Source organism: Meleagris gallopavo, chromosome 3, assembly GCF_000146605.3.
Source record: "Meleagris gallopavo isolate NT-WF06-2002-E0010 breed Aviagen turkey brand Nicholas breeding stock chromosome 3, Turkey_5.1, whole genome shotgun sequence".
NCBI classification, from domain to species: Eukaryota; Metazoa; Chordata; class Aves; order Galliformes; family Phasianidae; genus Meleagris; species Meleagris gallopavo.
This window is the reverse complement of record NC_015013.2, coordinates 42,033,698-42,054,988: the sequence shown is the minus strand read 5'-3', so window position 1 is coordinate 42,054,988 and position 21,291 is coordinate 42,033,698. Positions and strand designations below refer to the sequence as shown.

General features: G+C 36.1%; 1 protein-coding gene across 2 annotated transcripts; it reads right to left on the bottom strand.

Annotated features, from left to right (window-relative positions):
* Positions 1-2,800: 2,800 nt before the first annotated feature.
* Positions 2,801-21,285, bottom strand: AKAIN1 (A-kinase anchor inhibitor 1). Of its 2 annotated transcripts, XM_031552816.1 has the most exons (3): positions 11,756-13,940; positions 10,192-10,310; positions 2,801-6,582 (listed from the first exon to the last, which is right to left on the bottom strand). In XM_031552816.1, the coding sequence occupies exons 1-3, from the start codon at positions 11,818-11,820 to the stop codon at positions 6,371-6,373; spliced, it is 396 nt and encodes a 131-aa protein (XP_031408676.1). In that variant the 5' UTR covers positions 11,821-13,940; the 3' UTR covers positions 2,801-6,370. The 2 variants fall into 2 exon arrangements, with proteins under 2 accessions (XP_031408676.1, XP_010707033.1); XM_010708731.2 differs by lacking the exons at positions 10,192-10,310; positions 11,756-13,940 and adding an exon at positions 21,170-21,285.
* Positions 21,286-21,291: the final 6 nt, after the last annotated feature.

The following is a 21,291-nucleotide window of genomic DNA, read 5'->3' as shown; positions in this document are numbered from 1 at the left end:
AAAAAAAAAAAAAAGTATATATATATTTTTTATCTATATCTCTATCTATCTATCTATATACATATACACGCATATATATATATATGCTGAAGGCTGGTCTGAATTCCTGACTCGCTTGCTATTGTGTTTTATTTCCTACCTGACAGTGACTAAGGAACACCCAGGGGCTTTTTGCTAAAAACAAACCAATCAACCACTACAACAGCAGACAAAGAGGGAGTTGCTTAGCTGCTCAGCTCAGTGCAAGAACCTTTCTGGGCAGGTAGAAGGCCAGTGCTCTCTGCAGAGATCTGCTCATTGGAGCCTGGATCCCTACCTGTTCTCATCTAGACAGCTCCTCTGAGGGTGATGATGAGCCATCCGTCACCTGGTGCGGGCACTGATCTTCGAAATCAGCTTTAGCAAACAGAAGATAAAATTTGGTATCTTTTAGAGGAAACAGAGACCTCAACTAGGTCCCATTGTTTTATTTGCTGAGGAAACACCAGTATCGTTCTTTCACACAGTCACCAGAGGGGAAAACAATGCTGTGGTGATTCATTTAAATTTGAAATTGTTGCAGGAATGCACTGGATCCTCTCAAGAACATCTCTTTTGTAGATTCCTTTGACTTTTTTTTTCCTGGAGATGAAAATACAGAAATAAAGAAATGTACAAGGTCAAGAAAAGAGCTGCAGGGTCAACTTGCATTGAGAAGGCCACTTTCCCAGACACTGCAGCCTCTGTTGCTGCCTGCAGCTTTCAGCCAAAGAGACTCCCTGTTCCCACCTAATGCTCATTGATGGAGTATGTGGGAAATCAAATAAAGGTGACATAGACCTGGTCAACTCTCATAAGTCAGGGCAAACTGTTCCCCAGGAATAGTTTTTCCCCAGAAGTACTAAAGATGAGTATCCTGTGAGTATATCACCAAGAAGCTAAGGATGCACTGGCTAACACAGTTCTCCTTGGAAATAAACTTGTACAATAAGCTGTGGGAAAGAGTCAATATCCCTCCAATGAAGCAAATAAGATTTATTATATTCACTTTCCTTGTTCTGGAAGCAGATCGTTCATCTCATATCTGAGGCTTTTCAAAATGAGCTGTCCTATGTGAAAGAAATGAAGGAAAACAGCATTAGTAAGAGATATGTTTACTAAGAAATTATAAATGTATGGCAAGGACAACTACTCTGGCAATGGAGACTGGGGCTTAATCTTCTGGAATGCTTTTACGCACATAAATGCAAAGAATAGTAGCTATTGACTCCCAAGGGCAGTAGCAAATGGTTCACTCTGCCAAAGGATGCCGTTTAAAATCTTCAACAGGTGCAAGGAAGTAGCATTTAAGTCTTCAGAACAAAACAGTAATGTTCATCTTCCATCTCAGATCACAAAGTATGCAATTAGAGACTTCACTAGCTGATGATCCTAAATGGATTTAGACTCTGAAAGCACTCATAGATCATTTTGCTTAAAACTACTAGGAGCATCTTACTTCAATGTTTTTAGAATCAAGTTAGGTGGTTTCTGCCTCCAGCTTGTACAGAGAGAAAATTAGCTCTCATGCAAGATCTACAGCCAGCTATTTTCACCACATATGTAAATGATTCATGATGATCTGAACTCTGTTGCCTTCTGCTATAGTCTATGGAGGAAAAACAAACAAAAAAGCCCACAGCTTACTTTCCTCTAGGACATTACTTATTACTGCTATGTACCTTTAGTGAAAGAAAAAAACAAAATACAACATGAAAGCCACATCACGGTGGAATACACATTTTCACAGAGTCACTAGAAGTGAACTATTGTTGTTTTAATGTTAAAGCTTGCAAGCTCATATAAAAACCAAGTAGCAAGCCACTGGAGGAAACATTAATAAAAAAAGATAAGCTGCCTATGTTAATTGAACAAAGAGTCTGAGCAGAAAAGAACAGCTTAGAAGCAAATGCATTTACACATCCATCTACTTCTTGGTGTTCCCCAGAGAACTCGGGCATAGCTGATGTGTGCTCATCCATCCTTCTGTGGAAGGAAGAAAATTGACTAAATCTGGCAGAGATGTAGGTGTTTTTAGAAGCCCATACACATTGAGGTCCAGAAGGTTTCATGAAAGTAGTTACAGAAGTAGAGAAAGAGAGACCTCTCTTTTACTCCCTTGGAATGGAATACAGTCCAAATTCAAAACCAATAGGTCACAGAGAAGCCCTTTGTTCTGGAAAACTTAAAACAAGGCACAAAGTTCTTTCAGCACTTATCTGATGGGGCCTCAAAGAGCCAGCCATGAGAAACCAACCCATTGGAAACAAGTAAGTCTGCTCCTTACTCTGGTGACTGGAAGAAAGACATTATCAATAGCTCAGTTTTCCTCTTCACTTCTAGATACACTTATAACAATTTAATTAATGTTTTGCAGGAACCAACTGAGAGAAATTAGGCTATACCAATATATAGATCTTTACTGATTTCATTTTTTTCTCAGCCCCAAAACAGTAAGCAAGTGAAAAAGGGTGAATGCTATGTTCTTTCAAGAATATATTTTATTTCCCCATTCCCTTTTCTGAAATTTAGATTAAGCACCGTCAGAAAACGCCTTTGGTAATGACTCATTAACTCCTGCACTTGACATTACCACTCATGTAAAGACAAGCACAGCATATTTCATGGTAGTCACATTAAGAACAGCTACACTGATATTTTTGTATTCTTATTCTTGTAGATACATTACAGTCAGACGTGCATAAGAATACTGCTCCCCCTCCCTCCTTTCTGCCCCTTCCCCCCCCAAAAAAAAACCCGATTATAACATTAGAGACTTTAATTAAAGTTTTTAGATGCATCATTTACTGTTGATTATACATTCAAGATTTTCCAGTTCTTAGTGATAATGTTACCACAGTGTGCTTTTATTTTTCTAAAATGTTCAAATGAAAATGTCAGTTTCCAAGTTACACTGTGTTTTCCATTTTATAGTAAGGATTTTCAGTGTAACTGCCCAAAGCCACCAACTTTATGAACAGTGCTATCTAGTAATCTCTTACAACATTTTGCTGCGTCCATGCAAATCTTCATTTGCGTACTGGTGCTTTATGAACAGTGCCTGATTACATTACAAAGAACACAAGCACAGTAATGAAACTATGATAATCAACCTAAAAGAAAATAATGCAAGTGCAGCAGCAGGATAGATGCAGATGCCTGATTCTACATCGTGAGAAGAGACGCAGTAATTCTACTTTCATATTCGTGCATCCTTCTACTTATTGACAGTGCTAAAATTTGTTGAATTTGTTTTAAATATGTTTAGGTACCATTCTGATTGTCTTGCATTTTTAATATAGAAATTATTGTGGTGGATAACTCTTTCAGTACCACAAACCTCCCAATACTGCTTTTCTTGAAAGACTTCCTACATAATCTAAACATTTTTTCTCTTTCTTTGACGAGGAACCAGAGTCACGTAAGGTGTTGAAGTTTCTTTATTTGTAATCCAATCTGCATCACATCTATAATAATTTATAGTCTGTGTTTTTCTCCCAGAAATATGATCTTCCCATGAATTTACTAAAATTACTCGCTTTCCTCACATGCAGTATAGATCTCAACTACGTATATCAGATGCAAATTGTGTGCAGAACATCCTTTGTCAACAGATAGAAGATACTAAATGCATGCCTTAACTTAGAGACATATAGTATAGATAGGAAACGCATTATTTGGGTCTCAAGGAAAACAACACTATTTATGCAAGAGTATTTGTTTTTCTTGAATAGTCTCCTATCAAACCACCTCACAGCTCTGTGAGGCTTCCTGTCATTCTTCTTTCTCCATGATGTTAGACTTATGACAGCACTGAAATGAAGGGCACAAGGTACTGGTTGAGTAACAGTGTGTCTAAAAGGGCTAGGAGAGTAAAGAGATAATACAGAAGACCACAGTGGAAGGAGGGTAGAATAGGTTCATATGAAGTAACAGCAAAAAGCCTATATCCACTGTTATTTTGAAGTACTTATTTGCATAACATAGAGATTAAGAAGATATGGACATCTAAGTTTCCAGACTACGAAAGGTGCAAGTACCAGAAAGATATAAAAATACACGCCCTGCAAGTTTCTGTGGAAAAAAAAATAAAGTAGAATAATCCTAAATAAGTTGTATTTTTGTTGTCCTGTAGTTCTCCCTCTTACATTACTGTAGGCAAACACCAGCATCACAGAGCCTCCTCAGGAGGCTTTTTTTTCCCTCATCCACTCCTCTTGCCTGCTCCTTAGCCTCAGAATTGAACCTTGACTCACAGACAGCTTTCTTAGGCTCTCAGAAAGCAAAGACACAATAAGCATTCAAGAAAAGAGTTATTTCCTAACTGAAGAACAGTTGATAAAAAAGCTAATAGTAAAAATATGACTATTACAACAAATACACGCTTGCTTCAAGACCAAGTATTTCCTTCTTTCAAAGCTTGCTTGGCTAAGAAATCCAGCCAGAGCCTAGAAAAACAAACTAACTGTGTACTTGCAATATAGATCAGTTTCAATTTTTAACAACTTCACATTGAATTTATCTTTGCATTTTTAAATGAAATGAAGAGTGAGCTAGAGCATTTTCTGGTATAACTCAGTGCTGTTAAAAGAAACAACCAAACAACACAAGCTGTGATACCAATACAATGGAAAACAGAACAATGATAGCATAGTAGCAATTTCCTAGGCTATAGCAGATGAGATAAGCTCAAACACACCAGCTATGGACACAAAGAAAAGAATCTGCTTACTCTTAGAAGGCTTCAGGTATGTAAAAATCTCCAGCAAGTGATACCCCCACTCCCACCACCAACCCCTAAATGAGGTCTGGGAAGAGGTGGATCCTGGTTCCACCCCTTCTTTTCACTCAGGGACATTGCATGCACCTGAGCTCCCCCTGGGTTGGCTCTGCCTTCCCACCAGGTGCTCAGTCACTGGTTCAAGCTGTGACTTAGCATTTCCACTACACAAGCAAATTTAGGAGGCTTAATATTACAGTATGTGGCTATTTGTGACTAAGCCCCTAGCCATGAGAAAATTGATTAACACAGGTAGTAGAACGTAGTAAGTAATAGCCAATTACTTAAATCAGAAAGTCACTATGAGATGAGACACATCTTGCTGAGTAGAAAAGCAATTATGAAAGTTTGTATCTTACTTTGCAGATTCTTTGTATCTGCTTCTAATATATTTCTAGGTATATTACTACAAGAATTCAGATGAAGTAGAGCTGCAAGCCATTTCCAGAATGAAATAACTATTATTCATTTAAGCTGTGGAATAGTGCAATCGTCATTACAGTAAGGGAGCATAAAAGTCAAAGATACATTTATTTAATGTGTATTTTCAGAAATATAATGGATTTCTTCTGCTATATAGAGTAGTTAAAGGATAAGTTCTGCATTACCCAGCTTAAAGCAGCGCTATCTTAGGTCAATCTATGTGACAATTGCAAATATCTAAAGTCACTTTATGCCCAGCAGATGAGAAACCTCTACCATGAGAGAATTCAGACACAGTTTATTTCCATCCTTCAAATATTAATAAAGTCAAAATCTTTTTTCGTGAAGCCACTTCAGTATTCATTTCTGTAAATCAAGTCACAGCAAACTTTCAAAACTAGCTAGCAACTCCATATCAGCACATCTGTTTCTCTTCTTTCAACATCAAGAAAATTAAAAGGAGTGGTTGAGGCACAAGTGATTTTTGTACAGAAGTTCAGAAGGTACTTCAAATAGGTGGACCAAAACTTCAGTACTTATTTTAACTTCTTACAAAAAGAGACAAAGATCACACATCTATGATCACAGTCATAGATCATAGTTGCTGCAAAGTCATAGTGGATGCTTTTCTTTTTCCAGGATGAAAAAAAAAGAGAATGGTTCTTGAAACTCTCCACATCCATTTTACACATCCATGGTTAATCCATGGCTAATCAAAACAAATGACAATCTCATATCTCAAAGCAGCCTGAGAGCATTCTGCTACACTCAATAGTAAACTGTTTCTTCTGTGAAGACAGCTTCAGTGAACCCGGTAAGACAGAGTCTGGCCAGCTGGCCTGGCAGCAACATTGCACGTAGAACTGACAGGGAAGTGCACTGACAACAAGCTTTGGAAAATACGTCCATACCATAAGACCTTGTGCTTGAAACTACCTTTACAACTATGGTTATTGTTTCTTTTATGAGGCACTGCATAAATATGGAGTTAGTCATCTAATGCACTTAATATTTTTCAGCCGAGGACTATTGCAGCTTTACTCTATGTCTAGGTGTTGATTATACTTTGGTTTGCTTCACAACAGTAACATGGCGCTAGCAGTACAGCTGATACTAAAGAGAAAGCTGAAATCACGGCAGACGGGAGGATCAATACAAACGAGCTGCTCCTTTACTTTTTTCATGCTTCTTGGTTAACTTTCCTCTTTCTAGCTGGAAGCTCATGCTGCTGTTTGTTCGCTTCTCCTTTTGTTGGTTCTCCCGAGAAACTTGCTGCACAGCTTGGAGGATAGCAGTCTGCACTATCTGCTTGCTGGCATTCTGCAGCTTAACCTCGTCTTGCTCTGGTCCTGGTTTCTCACCTGTCAGAACCAAACAACAAACAAACAAGGTGATTTAAGCATTTGTGTCTACTCTGTGAAATAGAGAAGGGGGTAAGGAGGGTGGGAGATAGGAGTACTTGGGAACAGCTTACAACATAGAGAACCACAGAAGGTGCTGTAGTAGGGTGCAAAATGCCTGCTGCATGCTCAGGATTATCTGAATGAAGAGGGAGACTGAGTCATAGACCTCAGCTACCCACTTCCCAGCCCCAGGACAGCTGTATCTTCACAGCTGAAACAAGTACCGTTCTATTTTGCAGCATGAGAGTGTTTTTTTTCCTCATCTATCTCTGAATCATATCCTTTTTGATTAGATGTGAGCTTCTCTATGGGGATTTTGACTTCATTTTGCAATTCTGATGCATTTTTCTTCATGACCATAAAAGGAAAATTTTTCATTAAGGTTTCTATTTACTTAAAATTAAAAGCCTTTACCCATTGAATTCCAATTGGCTTAAATGCAAACATTTTCTTAAGTGTAAGTTCATTAATTCTTAGCTACATTTTCAAAAGCATTTGAAAAACATTAAGAAATGCTCAGATTGCTACAGTTAAAGTAGAAAAACAAATAAACAAAACTCCACTACCAACAGCAACCTAAAAAAAACATACACTTTTTATGTGATAGTTTCTTGTTTCACCAAGATGCTAAAACCTGAAGGAAAAAGTAATGTTCTGTGACCACTAGTGTGGAAATGAGATTAGAGACTACTTTGTTTCCTAGCAGAAAAGATGACTTGGTAGGACAACAAGGAATGCTGTAAAATAGTCAATGTTTACCTACAGGAATTTAGGAAAACACACTTGCTAATGGAAATGCTTAGGATAGGTGCTTAATTGCATTACTAGATTTGATTTTAAAGGCTTAGATGCTCTCATAAGAGGTCCACATTTGGAGTTGTTAGACATACTGTTCCTTAAGAAACAGTTGGAAGAAAATTTCAGATAGAAACAAAAAGTAAAGTAAAATCACCAGTTTATCTTATGGAAGACACTACAAAGATTTGTGAGACCAAACCAACCAACAGCAAAATAATTAAGCCTTATTCTGTAAGAACTAAACAATTCATTATCTCCAAAATTTCTTTGAAAGAAGTTCAAAAATACACTTTTTTTTATATCTATGATATACATATTATACGATCTTTGGCTAAAAGTAAAAATGTAAGCATGTTTTTTTCTATTGAAATAAAATATATGAAATTTTAAAACAACATGCAACTGTATCAAGATTATTATCTTTAGTAACTTAGTGGGTAATAATGGTAATAGTAATGGTGATAGGAGGACGGTTGAACTAGATGATCTTGTTGGTCTTTTTCAACCTTGTGATTCTATGATTCTATTTAACAGTAATGTACGAACGCTGCTCTACTGCTCAAGTATGAACTCACATTACTACACAATGAACTAGTCTTGCTGGGCTGAAAAGTATCAGCCAACTCAGTGTTCGGAAGATATATTACCAAAAGTGTGGATAAATATGAAATTCTCAATGTGAGTGAATCTGTAAATACAAATGAGTATGCTGGATTGGGGTACAAGGGTATATGAAATGTGACCAACCCCCATGACCAAAAAAAATCAGATTTTGTTTTTAAAAGCATACTGTCTGCGATCATGTTGTTGCTGTAAATTACTGATTTTTCTTTCTTTTGAAGCACTTCATGATTTATTTTATTCTTCTTAATGTAAAAAATCTGAATTATATGTATACATAAATAAATATTAGTATGGTTACCCGTGTTTTTCAGTTATTTGTCATGGAGCAAAGCTGACATTTAAATACAACTCGTTTAAGTGAGACCTTGATTACATCTGCTTGTTAGACAGTGTTGGTGTGTGCCAGGAAAATAAACAAAGCAGATAGAAACCTCTGAACTACTTCTGGTAGTTAGATAGAAAGGAAATAAAGAAGCACAATCAAACATGTAACAACTTTCCATCAATATAACATACTTAGGATGATAGTAGCCCAGGTAAAAAAAAAAAAACAACAAACAACAACAACAAAAAACCTAAATGGCCTTGGTTATGAAGAAAGTCAAAGATGCTGGGTGTTATAAGTAATGGGGCCACTGAGAGTTTATGCGACCAACTACATTTGAAATTAGCAGTCAGAAAATAAGGGCATGAGAGAAGACACAGAAAACTACAGACCTGTTAATCTACCAACAGTACTTGGAAAAATTATAGAGATTATCCTGGATGTTATAGAAAGGCATTTAAAGAACAAAGCCATTATCATGCATAGTCAACATGGGTTCATGTAGTCAAAATCCTGCCTTAGTAATTTGACCTTATATGATATGATAATCCAGTCAGTGGATGTAATATTTCTAGATTTCAGTAAGGCTTTTGATGCTGTCTCTCACAGCGTCCTACTAGACAAATTGTCTAGTCATAGCATGAGCTTTTCTTTTCTCCTTTTCTTTCCTCTTCTCCTTTCACCCTTTGAGTTGGATATCAGACACAGTGCAGAGGTTTGACCCTATAGAGTGATTACCATGTGTAGGAGCTGGACTGACAGCCAAGATCCATACATGTTAGTCAGTCACATATGGACACCTAGTTCCTCTTGGACTGTAGTGCCTGTCACAGCTGGCCCAGAGGAACAAGAAATTAGTTTGGTGTGTGTTTTCAACAAAATATAGGAAGACATTGTCAGACAGAACCTTTACAATACAAAACACTATCCACTTATTATGCCCATTCTGCTTAAAAACTACTCTAAAATTTATGGTCACTGTGTCACATAGTCCTGTCCTTGTGGCTACCACACCCTAAATTCCTTCATGGTGCTACTAAGTCTTAATTAAGAGGATATCTGCCTTTCTCAGTCTTCCTCTATCCTCTTCATTCTTGATACTATTTTATGTAGAGGTCTGGATGGAGGGATGCTGTTGTTTATTAGAAGGAATTAGAAATTTCAAGGTAAAAGATAGGATTGTGGATACAACAAGTAGGACATCTACACTACACATTAAGCAAAGTGGAAATTGAGAGGGTGTTGGGCATGAAGAGAAGCCCATACTTTGAACTGGAAAACAATGGGAAGTAAGGTCTGAAATCCCAGCTGCCTCTCAGAACAGTGGCTCTGCTCAAGAAGATTTCTAGTGACACATTTTTTTTCTTTAAATCTAGAATAGGGCTTTCTTTGTATTTTTGTTTCCAATCATGGCTGATAAATGAAGATAAATACATGTGGATATTTGTTTGGTTGTTTTTTTCTGACCTTACCTTAACTTTTCTTGTATGGCTTAAGCTTTCAATCTTAGTTAATATCATCTTCTGGCTAAAGACAGTCAAAATTTTAACTTTTTTTTTAAATGCCAGAGCTGTAGGGTACTTTCAAAAGGATCATCTTCCAATCCATTTGTGAAACTAGGTTATTTTGACCTAACTCAGATAAAGAATCTTTCGCAATTTGTGAAGCCCTAAGATTTTCAGGTATTGAAGTTGCTGTAAAAGGACTCCTCTTCAAGAGGATTACAAAAACAGAAATTTCTTCACTTTTTCCTCTTATCCCTCATCAGATAGTGAATGGCTTAATAAAGCTGAAGATAGGAAAATTCAGCAGTAATTCACCTGAGAGATGTGGGTTTGGCTGCCTTCTTGTTTCCAGCACGTGAAAGTAGGAGATCCTTCCCTTCTCCTCAGCACTGGTGAGACCACTTCTGGGGTATTGTATCCAGTTCTGCCTCACCCTTCCTCATGCAATAGAGACATAAACACATAGGATTGAGTCCAGCAAAGGGCCAAAAAGATGATGAAGGACTGGTGCTTCTCTTAAGGAGAAAGTTGAGAGGCTGAAAGCTGGAACTGTCTGCCTGGAGGAGGCTCAGCAGGATCTCAAAAATGTCTATAAACACCTAGAGAGTGAAAATAGGATGGAGTCATGCTCTTTCCAGTGGTGCCCAGTGACAGAACAAGAGGCAGTGGACACAAATTGGCACACAGGAGGCTCACTCTGAACACCAGGAAGCACTTCCATGCTCTGCAAGTGACTAGCAAAGGCTGTCCAGAGAGGCTGTGAAATTTTCTCCCACAGAGATCATCAAAAGCTGCCGAGACGTGGGCTTGGGCACCCTGCTCTGGGTGGCCTGTTTGAAGGGGATCAGATGACCTCCACAAGTCATTTCCAACCTCAACCATTCTGTGATTTTGTGACTCCATCTGGTGAGGCTGCCATAAAACTCAACTTTTTCACTTCCTGAAGGAGTAAACAGCAGTGTCTAGAAGGCTGTTCCCATTATTCCCTCTTTCTTCCAGCTATTCATTTCAAAGGAAACAGTCAGCACAAAGCTGTTTTCTGAGAAGGTCACTTCTTTATTGATATTCTGCACTTAGAAGAGAGAGACTGACTAAGGAAAACAGCAATGACTCATGCAAGTATCCCAAAGGGACTGAGCTGGAAAATGTCTATCAAACTGCTCCAGTTTGTTAAGATACAGACTGTTGTGGACACGAATAAAGGCAGAACTTTGAGTGCCTATAGAATTAATAAGGCATTGTAAGGATCACATACTAATTCCATTACCAATAAGGTAAAATACAGATATCTCCCCTGCTGTCTAAGCATTTGGTATTTGTCTAATCAAGTGTTAATAAGATACAGCTAAGTTTTATTATTTTTTTAAGATTGGAAGAATAATTTTAATAAAAATTCCATGACAAAATTTCAGTTGAACTATTTGCTGGTAAAACATTACATTACAGCAGAAATAGCATTCTGCTTACAAGTTTCCTTTGTCTAAGGGCCACATCAAGATGAAAAATCCCCTTCATGTCAGAAAACCTTTTCTAGTCATTCTCTGCAGTTATACTGCAGTTATACTGCAAACTCCACTTTGGTTCTGCAATTGAAAATACAATTTAAAAGATGTGCAAAACTTCAAAGTCTTAGAGTGGCTTTGGGAATCAGTCACATATTTTACTTTCATGTAAAATTAGTGCCATATACTAGTATCTAAAAATTTCCTTGACTCTTCTGAAGCTTCATGAAGAAAAAATTTCTAGCAGTTTAGAAAAATTAAAAAAACAACAACAACACACACACACACAAACCCCTGAACAAATAAACACATTTAAAGCAAGTTCAAAATACCCATTTAAATTCCTAGAATGAGTATTAGTTTAAGTCCAAGAATACCTTGTGTAGGAGATCTTATACTCTGATGTTTCTAGACTGTGGAATATACCTAGAAATGTAAACATTGAAATCAGTAACTATAGAGAAAAAGTGATGAACACAGATTAAGTCTTGAAGAACTTCCATCTGGTTGCACATGGACCTTTTTTTCATTTACTCACTTTACGTTCTTCAGAGCACCAAGATTTGCTTCCTTTCCAGCCTGAGATCAAAGCAGTCTCTTGTGCCTTCTCCCTTTCAGTTTACTGCTTATTAAATTTAATAAGATTTATAAACATTCTTACTAAATAATACTTAGCAACACATCATTTATGTGAATCAGCAGTTCAAAAAGTTATCCACCATATATTTTCATAGAACTGTTGGGGATACTGTCATGAAGCTATGCAACCACAGACCCTGTTCTTGCAAAGATATAAATCCATCCCAGATCAACAGATTATGGCAATAAACTGTGGGGGAACAAGGTGGATGAAGTATCAATATTTTAAAAGGAAACAGAAGTAAAATTTTTCACATGGAATTAGAGCAGGGGCAAAATTGTGAATGAGCTGTGGTAGGAAAGAACTTCAGACTCTTGAAAAGCATAGGCTACCAATAATTTATCCCATACTTTTTGAGAAGGCATTAGTCACATGTGAGCATGAATGACCATATATCAACATCCTACCTCTGTAATCCCAACAAATTTCTACTATCTCTCAGTTATCTTTTTTGCTTTTTAAGCATGTTTATTGTTTTTCCTATAACAAAAATAATGCCTTTAATTCAAACCCATTTTTCTCAAAACTTGTGACACATATGCATCTCGTATCTTCCTGCAGGTTAGGTCTCATTTGGCCTTGAGACACAATACAAATCTGCATTTGAAGAGAACAACTTAACTCTTCCATCAGGTTCTGTGAATCCCAAGGGCCATGCATCAGAGGTTAAAAGTTTAAGTTCTGCTTCACAGAAATAACAAATGTAGTTTAATTCTAGCAAGTGAATACCTCTAAAGCTGTTCTCCTAGAAAAAAAGGATTTTTTTTTTTGAAACAGCTTTGAGTTCAACCACTTTTAAATACAGTGAAACCATATTTCTCTAAGCAAGCATCAGAACAATTTAGAATTCAGTTACCCAAAACATATTCCTATTAGCTACAAGTTTGATTTATACAAAATTTCTCAATTTGAAAGAGATATGAAGCAAAAATTAGCAGTGTTTTGCAAAAGATTATGTAAATACATCTCTTAACTAGAAACATTACCATTTGTTTTAAGAATATATTACTTTGGTTTGGAATAGTTAACCATTATAATTTTTTTCTGCAGCACTGCAATATTCAATTTTTTTTCCCCCCGTGATTAATAAAAATAATAACAACCCAATAAAAATATCACTCTCTGGTAAATCTACTTCAATTCCATTGGAAAATACTACTGATAGTTTTACAAACAAACCAACAGTACAGGTGACATTTAAATTGGAATGGAAGTACATATAAGCAAGACCATGATGATAAAATTTTATCATAGGGTCAAGTATATATTTATCAGAAAAGTTACAGGACATCAGCTAATTTTTGTTTATAAACTGTAATTCTCACAAAAAAAGTGAAGATTCTGGCAAGTTTGTAAATAACATAAAGTGTACATGTGGTAATAATTAATTACATTGGTCTTGCATCATTGCATCAACATTGGTCTTCTACTGCAAAGAAGAGTTCAAATCTGTTTTTTAACCTCCCATTGGCTTTAGGCAGTGGCATATCTCTCAGTTTTCCTAGTCACAGAATGGAAATTACAGGTGAGAATCTACTGGGGAATATTTTATAACCTGCAAATCACAATGATTAAAAATCTCCTTCTCTGCACTGCTTAATTGGTTCGTGCTAGGTTTTCAGCACTGGAATCCATAATTAGCAAAAGGGATATAAAAGATGAGGCTGCACATCATCCATAATCAGGAAACATTGATAAGTCATATTAATTACATCCCAAATGAATGAACACATCAGTTAACCAGAGCTATAAACTTTCAAACATGTGCTCAAAACCAACCTTATGCATGCGCCTTTAAGGATTAGAGATCCAATTTATAGCAATATCAGTAATGATGCCAGTTCAGATCTCATGAAAAGGTCCTAGACTGAAGCATTAAGGGGGGGAAAACATAAAGCAGAAGAGAGAAAAAAGAAAGAGAAAAAAGAAAGAAGAAAAAAAACAAAGGGAAAAAAACCCAACATATGCATTCTTCACTGTATTAAAATTAGTTCTGTCCAGTACCATTACTCATGCCTCAAAATGGAGCTCTATGAGTTTCTAAATGATAACTGACAGGTTTCTAAAGGCACTCAGTTGCCCTGATTACTTGAGGAAGGAGGAAGTAAACTGAAGGTCTAGTATTAGACAGTTAGTAGATTAGACAGAAGGTGGTGGCCCTGCCTGTGACAAAGGCTTGGAGCTTGTTGATCCTTGAGGTCCTTTCCAACCCAAGCCATTCTATATTCTAAGATATCAGGAATGCTTTCATGTAGGACTACCAGATTTTTAACCTCCCTCGCTTTCACCAGAAAAGTTATAGTTCAGTTACGTTTCCTGTCCTAACCTCAGTCCTTGACTACTGCTGTGCAACCACTATGGAAGAGGAAGTTAGGGGAAAGGCCAACACAGACTACTTTGGATAAAAAAGAAAGCATAAAAATGAAATAGGAACAGCTTTGCTTTGAACACAAATCAAAGAATGATGGAAAGGGAAAGAGCAGAAATGCAGATAGACTTTCTCTAAGGACATAAAAATATCTCCAAAGTAATACTTTATATCCATATCACCTTTTCATAATTTTTTGTCCACTGTGCTTTCCTCTTTTGGAGAAAGGCATAGATGTAAGAACCATAATTTTTGGTTTGGTTTTATATATCAATATTATTTTTTATAAGTCCCTGGTGAGTTATTCCATAATACTTGAAATATGCCAGCCAATATGAAGCTTTCAACATTTTTCAGATTAAGAAGTTGTTGAGATCTACAGATATTTAAGCTATTCTTAAGAATTTTTCAACAAGTTTTATAAGATTTATTGCTGTACTTTAATAAGATTAACTAAAACAGATTATAAACTTCAGTTTATACATTTACTCAGTATTTTCATGCATAGCAATGGTCTCATTGTTTAAGGACTACCTGTTCACAGCTTTGAAGACTGGATGCAGTTCAAAGTAGTAGTCACTGAATATTCTGCCATACATAAATCTATTAGCATGATACTCAGATTTTGTTGTTAGAATAAAAATTTCTTGAACTAACATTACAGGTCAACATTAACTGATGAGGGTTCTTTAATTTTTCTACTACTAAGATAGAGCTCAGTGTACTTAAAATAAGATACTTTCTAAAAAAATATGTGGGACCAGCTTCTCTAAAATTAAAAAAAATATAAAAAATCTTAATCTGCACAATTTTGCTATTTCTTTTAGGAGACACACTTCAAATAGGAAGTAAGAAACATCTCTGCATCAAATGCTGTGCTTCTTCATGGGAAGGAGAAGTCTAATGTTACAGATACAGTTAGAAATCGTGTGCCATTAAACTTCTATTTTTTGTTGCTTAGGTGCTCAGAGGTTACTAGTCAAAAAGAAAATTTTAGGCACAGAAAGTGATATAACATTTAGGCCTTCTAATTCTGTACCAAAAAATATTCGTGGGCTCACACAGAGCCTCACTGAATCCCCCACCTACCTTTCCTAGGTGTTAAAAAAACTTTTGCTATCCATCACTATGTAGCATGGCTGAAAGTTTTCAAAGGTGCCATGCCCCACTGTTAGCTGTTGTGTTCATATTTCTGCAGTGCCACACAGTTTTTGGTCTTCAGCTCTGTATAGCTTAATCAAAATTTGCAATATCTCACTCTGTATGGTTTTTGTTTTTGTTTTTTGTTTTTAATGTAAAGAAAATAAGGAAGAGGCTGTGTAATTTGTCAAAAGCCAGCAAATCAGTTATAACATTCTGCAAGCTGTAATAACTGTATAGGAAAAGTTTCCTGCTTATTTCAGAATATGAACAGAGTTTGAAAGCTGTATATTAAGGTCATTAGAAATTGTGAAAAAATACATATATATATGAATATATATATATATATGAATCTGAAAAAATACATATATATATATATAAATATATATATGTATGTGTATATGCAAAGTTACAAGACGAAGTGTATAAAAGATTATATAAATTTAGAGTGAGCCTTCAAAGAGGTGCATTTTCACAGCTGTAATCTGACAGTGTCTCTATATATACATGCTGCAAGAAACAGAATGCAATTGGAATGCTGTTTTCCTCTCTTGGATCAAACTTCCCAGAGAAGTATTTTCCCCTCTAAAGGGAAAGCTTACTTCAAGACAGAAGGTAAGGTTAATCTGATTATTTAACAAATGTAGTAATGGATATGCACGACCTTCATACTGATAAATGGTAAGTTGATTCCCTGATCAAAGTAAGAAAATACTGTCATTATTTCAAATATGCATACTACAAAGTGAAGCAAATGAAAGTAATCCACAGGAGATTACACTTGCCTTACAGAAATATCTGCATAGCTCAACTTACTTCTTCAGGCAGAAAATTTCAGACTGTCTTTAAGAAAGAAGACAGCATCTTCTGACAACATGACTACAAGCATTTGCTGGGTCAGGTGACTGCAACACAGAGCTCACCTGCATTGACTTCCCTGGCAAGGCATTCCATAGGAATTTTATGGCTATTCAGGTCATCTTCTCATTTCTGTTAACATCAATGAAGATTCTGCTCCAATTGCAACTCCTTAAAAAATAATAAATCTTATTCTTGCAAATAATAATAGTAGTAATAAAATCTTATTCTTATTCTTGCAAAATATTAGGGAAAGAACATAACTGCAAATGGCTAACCTCTCAGATAATTTCAGAAGGCCTATAAAGAAATTACTTCATACATTGCTTGTGAAGAACTTATGCTTAACTTCTTATGTGTAAACATGATATGTTAAGTCCTTAATAAAATACCAAATGTATAAGATTGAAAATATAGGGAGAAATCTAAAGCTTTGCTGTATTCCACAGTATTTAATTTATTTCCATTATCCTGTTACAGCTTACAAGGTTAGAATCATATTATTTATGTCTGTGAGAACTAAGAGCAATTCATATGGAAGAGTAACAGTCTGGAGGAAGAAACTTTACAGGTCAATGTAACTCATTCCCATTGCACACTCACAATTTGGCTTTTGGAAAACAGTGCTTATAAGGACATTAATAATGACTGTATGACTTGTTATTACCAACTCTTAGCTATGAACAATTCTTTTAATATAAGCCACTCCTCAGCCAATGTGAAGACTGCGCTAGCTGAAAAGCTGTTTGAATTGCTGTTGCAGAAGTGCCGAGTAGTGAACATTCTGACTTCTGCAATGTCTAAATATTTTTAAACTTCAAGTGTTTTCACACATCTTTTTTACACAAAAATATTGATTAAAAAAATGATTTTACTACCTCTTCCTCCTTCATGAGAAAAGCCAATGAGTTTTTGGATTTAGGTAAGAAGAAATCTTCAAAATTACACTGAAAAATAACAAGAATTAACTGAAGGATGGAATTGCACAATTCAAAGTAGATACTTAAAGGATAGAAATGTTCTGATAAGCTGCCAATATAAATGCTGTAATCTTTCTTGACATATCCAGATCAAAACAAATTTTTTTCTGAAAAAATGTACAAATTCATTTTTAACAAAACATAGCATGGTACAGTATTGATTTGGTGAAACAGTAATAACCTGCCATGTGATTCTAATTTGGTAATATCTTATAGTCTTACATTATAGAGTAAAAATCTCAATAGGTACTAAAATAGTCTCTTAAGTGATGTCCTAGTGAGAGAGTTGCTTAGGAAACCCATTTGGTAGCATTTACCTTTAACAAGATTCTGAGCTAGTTTTGAAAATGCAGGCAACCTTTGTGCTTTATTAGTGCAGACACGCAGAGGGTAGAAGGTTAAGGCAAAAGTGTTGGAGTGATTCATGTGCCAAATAGCATTAGAAAAAATCCTGGGTGAATGACAAATATCTTTTGTATCCCCCTTGTTCAGATGAATCAGAAAAAAAAACCACTTTTTTTTCCATTTTTATTTTAATGTTCCATATGAAAAGTTTTGGGGCCTTGAATAAGCACGGAGTATGCCCAAGACCTTCTGTATTTTGGTTTGTTTTTTATTACTGTTATTATTATTTTTTTTTTTAAGTACCTGTAAATAATTTGAAAAGAAAGTAGCATAATGTTGATTAGGAACATTTAAAATGATTGATAGATATTGATGTTATGGATAGATGGCCTGATATTGGAAGTGACCTTTTCTTTCCAAACTAATGATAGAGTTTGCTTGCTGCATTAAAAAGTCATCTCTTCATGATTTTTCCTGATGCTTTAGGAAAAAAAAGAAATATTTTAATAACTCTTCATTTATTACCTTGCAATAAGATGTAGAAATTATTTACAAATATCAATCCTTTGTATGCTAATAGGACTTTTTTTTAAATTATTTTTAAAGTTCAGAATGTATTATCTTCTGAAGTCTCTTAAGAAAACCTTTCACTTAAGAACTTCCTTATGGCCTAAACCAAAAACTGGAATTATCATGTTTTCATACTGCAGTCCTGTGCATACCTCCATCCTTATATTTGATGATAAGTAAAACTTTCTTGTCTACTTCTGCTTGAAGCAATTAAATTCAGGAAAAGCAAACAAGCTAAACATTGCAAAGTAATAATTTGTCTACATTTCTATTACATGGGTCATCTCCTATTATAACAGGAGCATTATAAACAGCTGTATCATGTGGGAATCCTCTAGGTAGAATGATCTCCCAGACACCTAGTGTTGGCATTTCATTTCCTATACGAACCTACCATAAGTTAACCTCCACAACAAAGTACAGTGAAGTTCCAGTCAGATTAAATCATATAAGGAAAAATGGTCTTCTTCCCAGTTCTTTTCTGCAGTAGACTATACAGCAACTTAAGCCAAGAGTCAAAGTTAGTGAAAATTGAGTGCGAAGGAAGATCAGATATGAATAGTTGCTTTTTGCACACCTGTAAGCAGCAACATACTTGTCAGAACAAGGTAGAATGAGCAAGAATGTCTATTTTTCTTTAGTAAAATAATGATCTTTATATAATATTTTTTTTCAAATCCATTTCAATAATAATGAAGCCCGTGGTTTTGGTTTATTTTGGTCTAATGTAGGATTTGTTGTTGTTTTTTAGCAGCTGGTTGTTAGAGCTAGGAAAAAGAGTTGAAGATTAAAAGTAAAATCCCTATTCTGTCAATAGGTACTTGTCTTTGCCTTTAAAAACATGTTTTAATTTGATAGGCTTTTTCTATTTACTAGTTCATGAACACAACACATTAAGTCAGTGCTCTTCAATAATGCAAAGCCTCATCTTGTTGACACGCAAATAATTACCTTTGTCTTCAGCTAAACAAACTTCTCCTTGAAGAGATTTTTTTTTGTTTGTTTCCTTTGTGTGCACGTGTGTGTGTTTGTGTGTCTGTGTTTTTCCCCTTCTTGAAGCATGTTTATCATTTTGAGCCTAAAGGATATAATATACAACCATTTATAAGTAGACAAATCTTTTTCTATTTCATCCTCTTCCCCCCTCCCCTCCCCACATCATGAGAAACAAATAAATGAAATTGAAATCAGGTCATTCATCACAATACAATAAAATCAGAAAGTTAAGACAAGAAAATGAAACTCAACTTCTTAGTAAATGTATAGAGTTCCTATGTGATATAGCCACATCTATAGCTACTATGAAGATGTTAAAGATGTACAAACCCCTTATTTTTAAAATATACACATACAGAGACAAGAGAGAATGCCAGGGTAAAGCTGACTGCCAGTGAAGAAAAGCGATCAGCAGAAATGCAATCCACTCAGGCTTGCTCTGTAGATTGTCAAACCTCTCTGATTGTTTTATCATCTCTTCTACAAATTCCTATTTAGTTACCCTATGTACATTATGACATTTGCAAGGAAACCAAGGGCTTTTCTTTATGTAAAAATAGGCTGAGAAGAATGATTATACAAGACAATTTTTTTTTTCTTTATGGATTAGGGTTGCGAAAAGAACAATTTATGCAGCTATTAATGAGATCTGTTTTTTAATAATTGTCAGTCTTTGGGGATGACAAAAAACAATGTGTTTACATTATGAGGTATCTCATCCTGCAGTACTCCAGTCCCATAGTGCATTTAAAAAATGAGTTCAGTTAGTGATGACAGACTGTCAGATAGAAGGAACTCAGAAAAAAAGCCACTAATACTGAAAGGTGTAGTACATAAAACAGTGGGCTGGTTCTATTGAGATAAACAACTTGATCCCAATTTCAGGACAATCTCTACGGGAAAGCAATATATTAGTCCACAACTTGGCAGTATAAGAGGCAAAATCAACTTCTGATTATTGAAGGGGGATATTTATCTCCCAAAAGGTTAGTCTTTCAGTTGTTCAGTTAGGAAAGTGAACCCCAAAATATTTTTTATTTAATGAGGGTGTAAAAGCTTTGGATTCTTACCCCTTCACAGATGAGATGTGAAATTTCAAAGGAAAGCAAAACTTCTGTAAGCCTTGCAAAACAAAGGTTTCAATAATTCTTCATTGTCAAGTTGCAGCATTCACTTTCCCTTTTCTATTGACCTACTATTTTACTGACAGCTATGCATTTTTAAAGAAACGAATTGCAAGTCATTTCACTACAGAAAATGTTATGCATGACTATAATATCTGAGAGCTACTAGGCCTCTCATCCATTTCCAAACAACAAATTGCCGACTTGCAAGCAGAATGTATTACATCCAATGCAGGTTCTCTGCAGTTTCTTTCTGGTGTAGTATAGTTTATACCATATAGCAAAACTCCCTTATGGAGTGAAGTGTCACATGAGATTCTGCTGAAATCTTCAATTTTGTTCCAGTTACAACTGGCCTGAACAAACTTTCGGTACTCTTTTATTCTAATACTTTGAGGGGAGTAAGGGAGAGGGGGGAGTGGTGATGGTGGAATTTTGTAAAATAACTCCAGAGATTCAGAGCTTGTTTCATTGACAGCCACCAGTGCTGGGGGCACTCACTCCTGAGTTACTGCAAGGCTCCATTCCCCTTCCTGACCCTTCTTTTGTGCAAAGCCCCTTACACGTGAAAGGTTCCTGCCCCTGATGGAAACCATAGGGGTGACCCTTATAGCCTTCAGCTGAATCCCTCCCTATGAAACTGTCTATCTCTGTCCAGCAGTAGTGCTGGTTCAGCTAGTACCCAATATACCCCGGAGCAGACTCTCCGGCATGGCCAGGGCCTTCCCGCTGGTCTCCCTGGGGTAGGCACCCGAAGCGGCTGCCCTTACCTGGAGCAAACACCATGATGCCGCCCGGGCGCGGCGCTGCTCAGCACCTCAGACAGCTGCAAGTCCCGCACGGCTCAGCACCTCGGACAGCTCTGGGTCCCGCACGGCTCAGCACCTCGGAC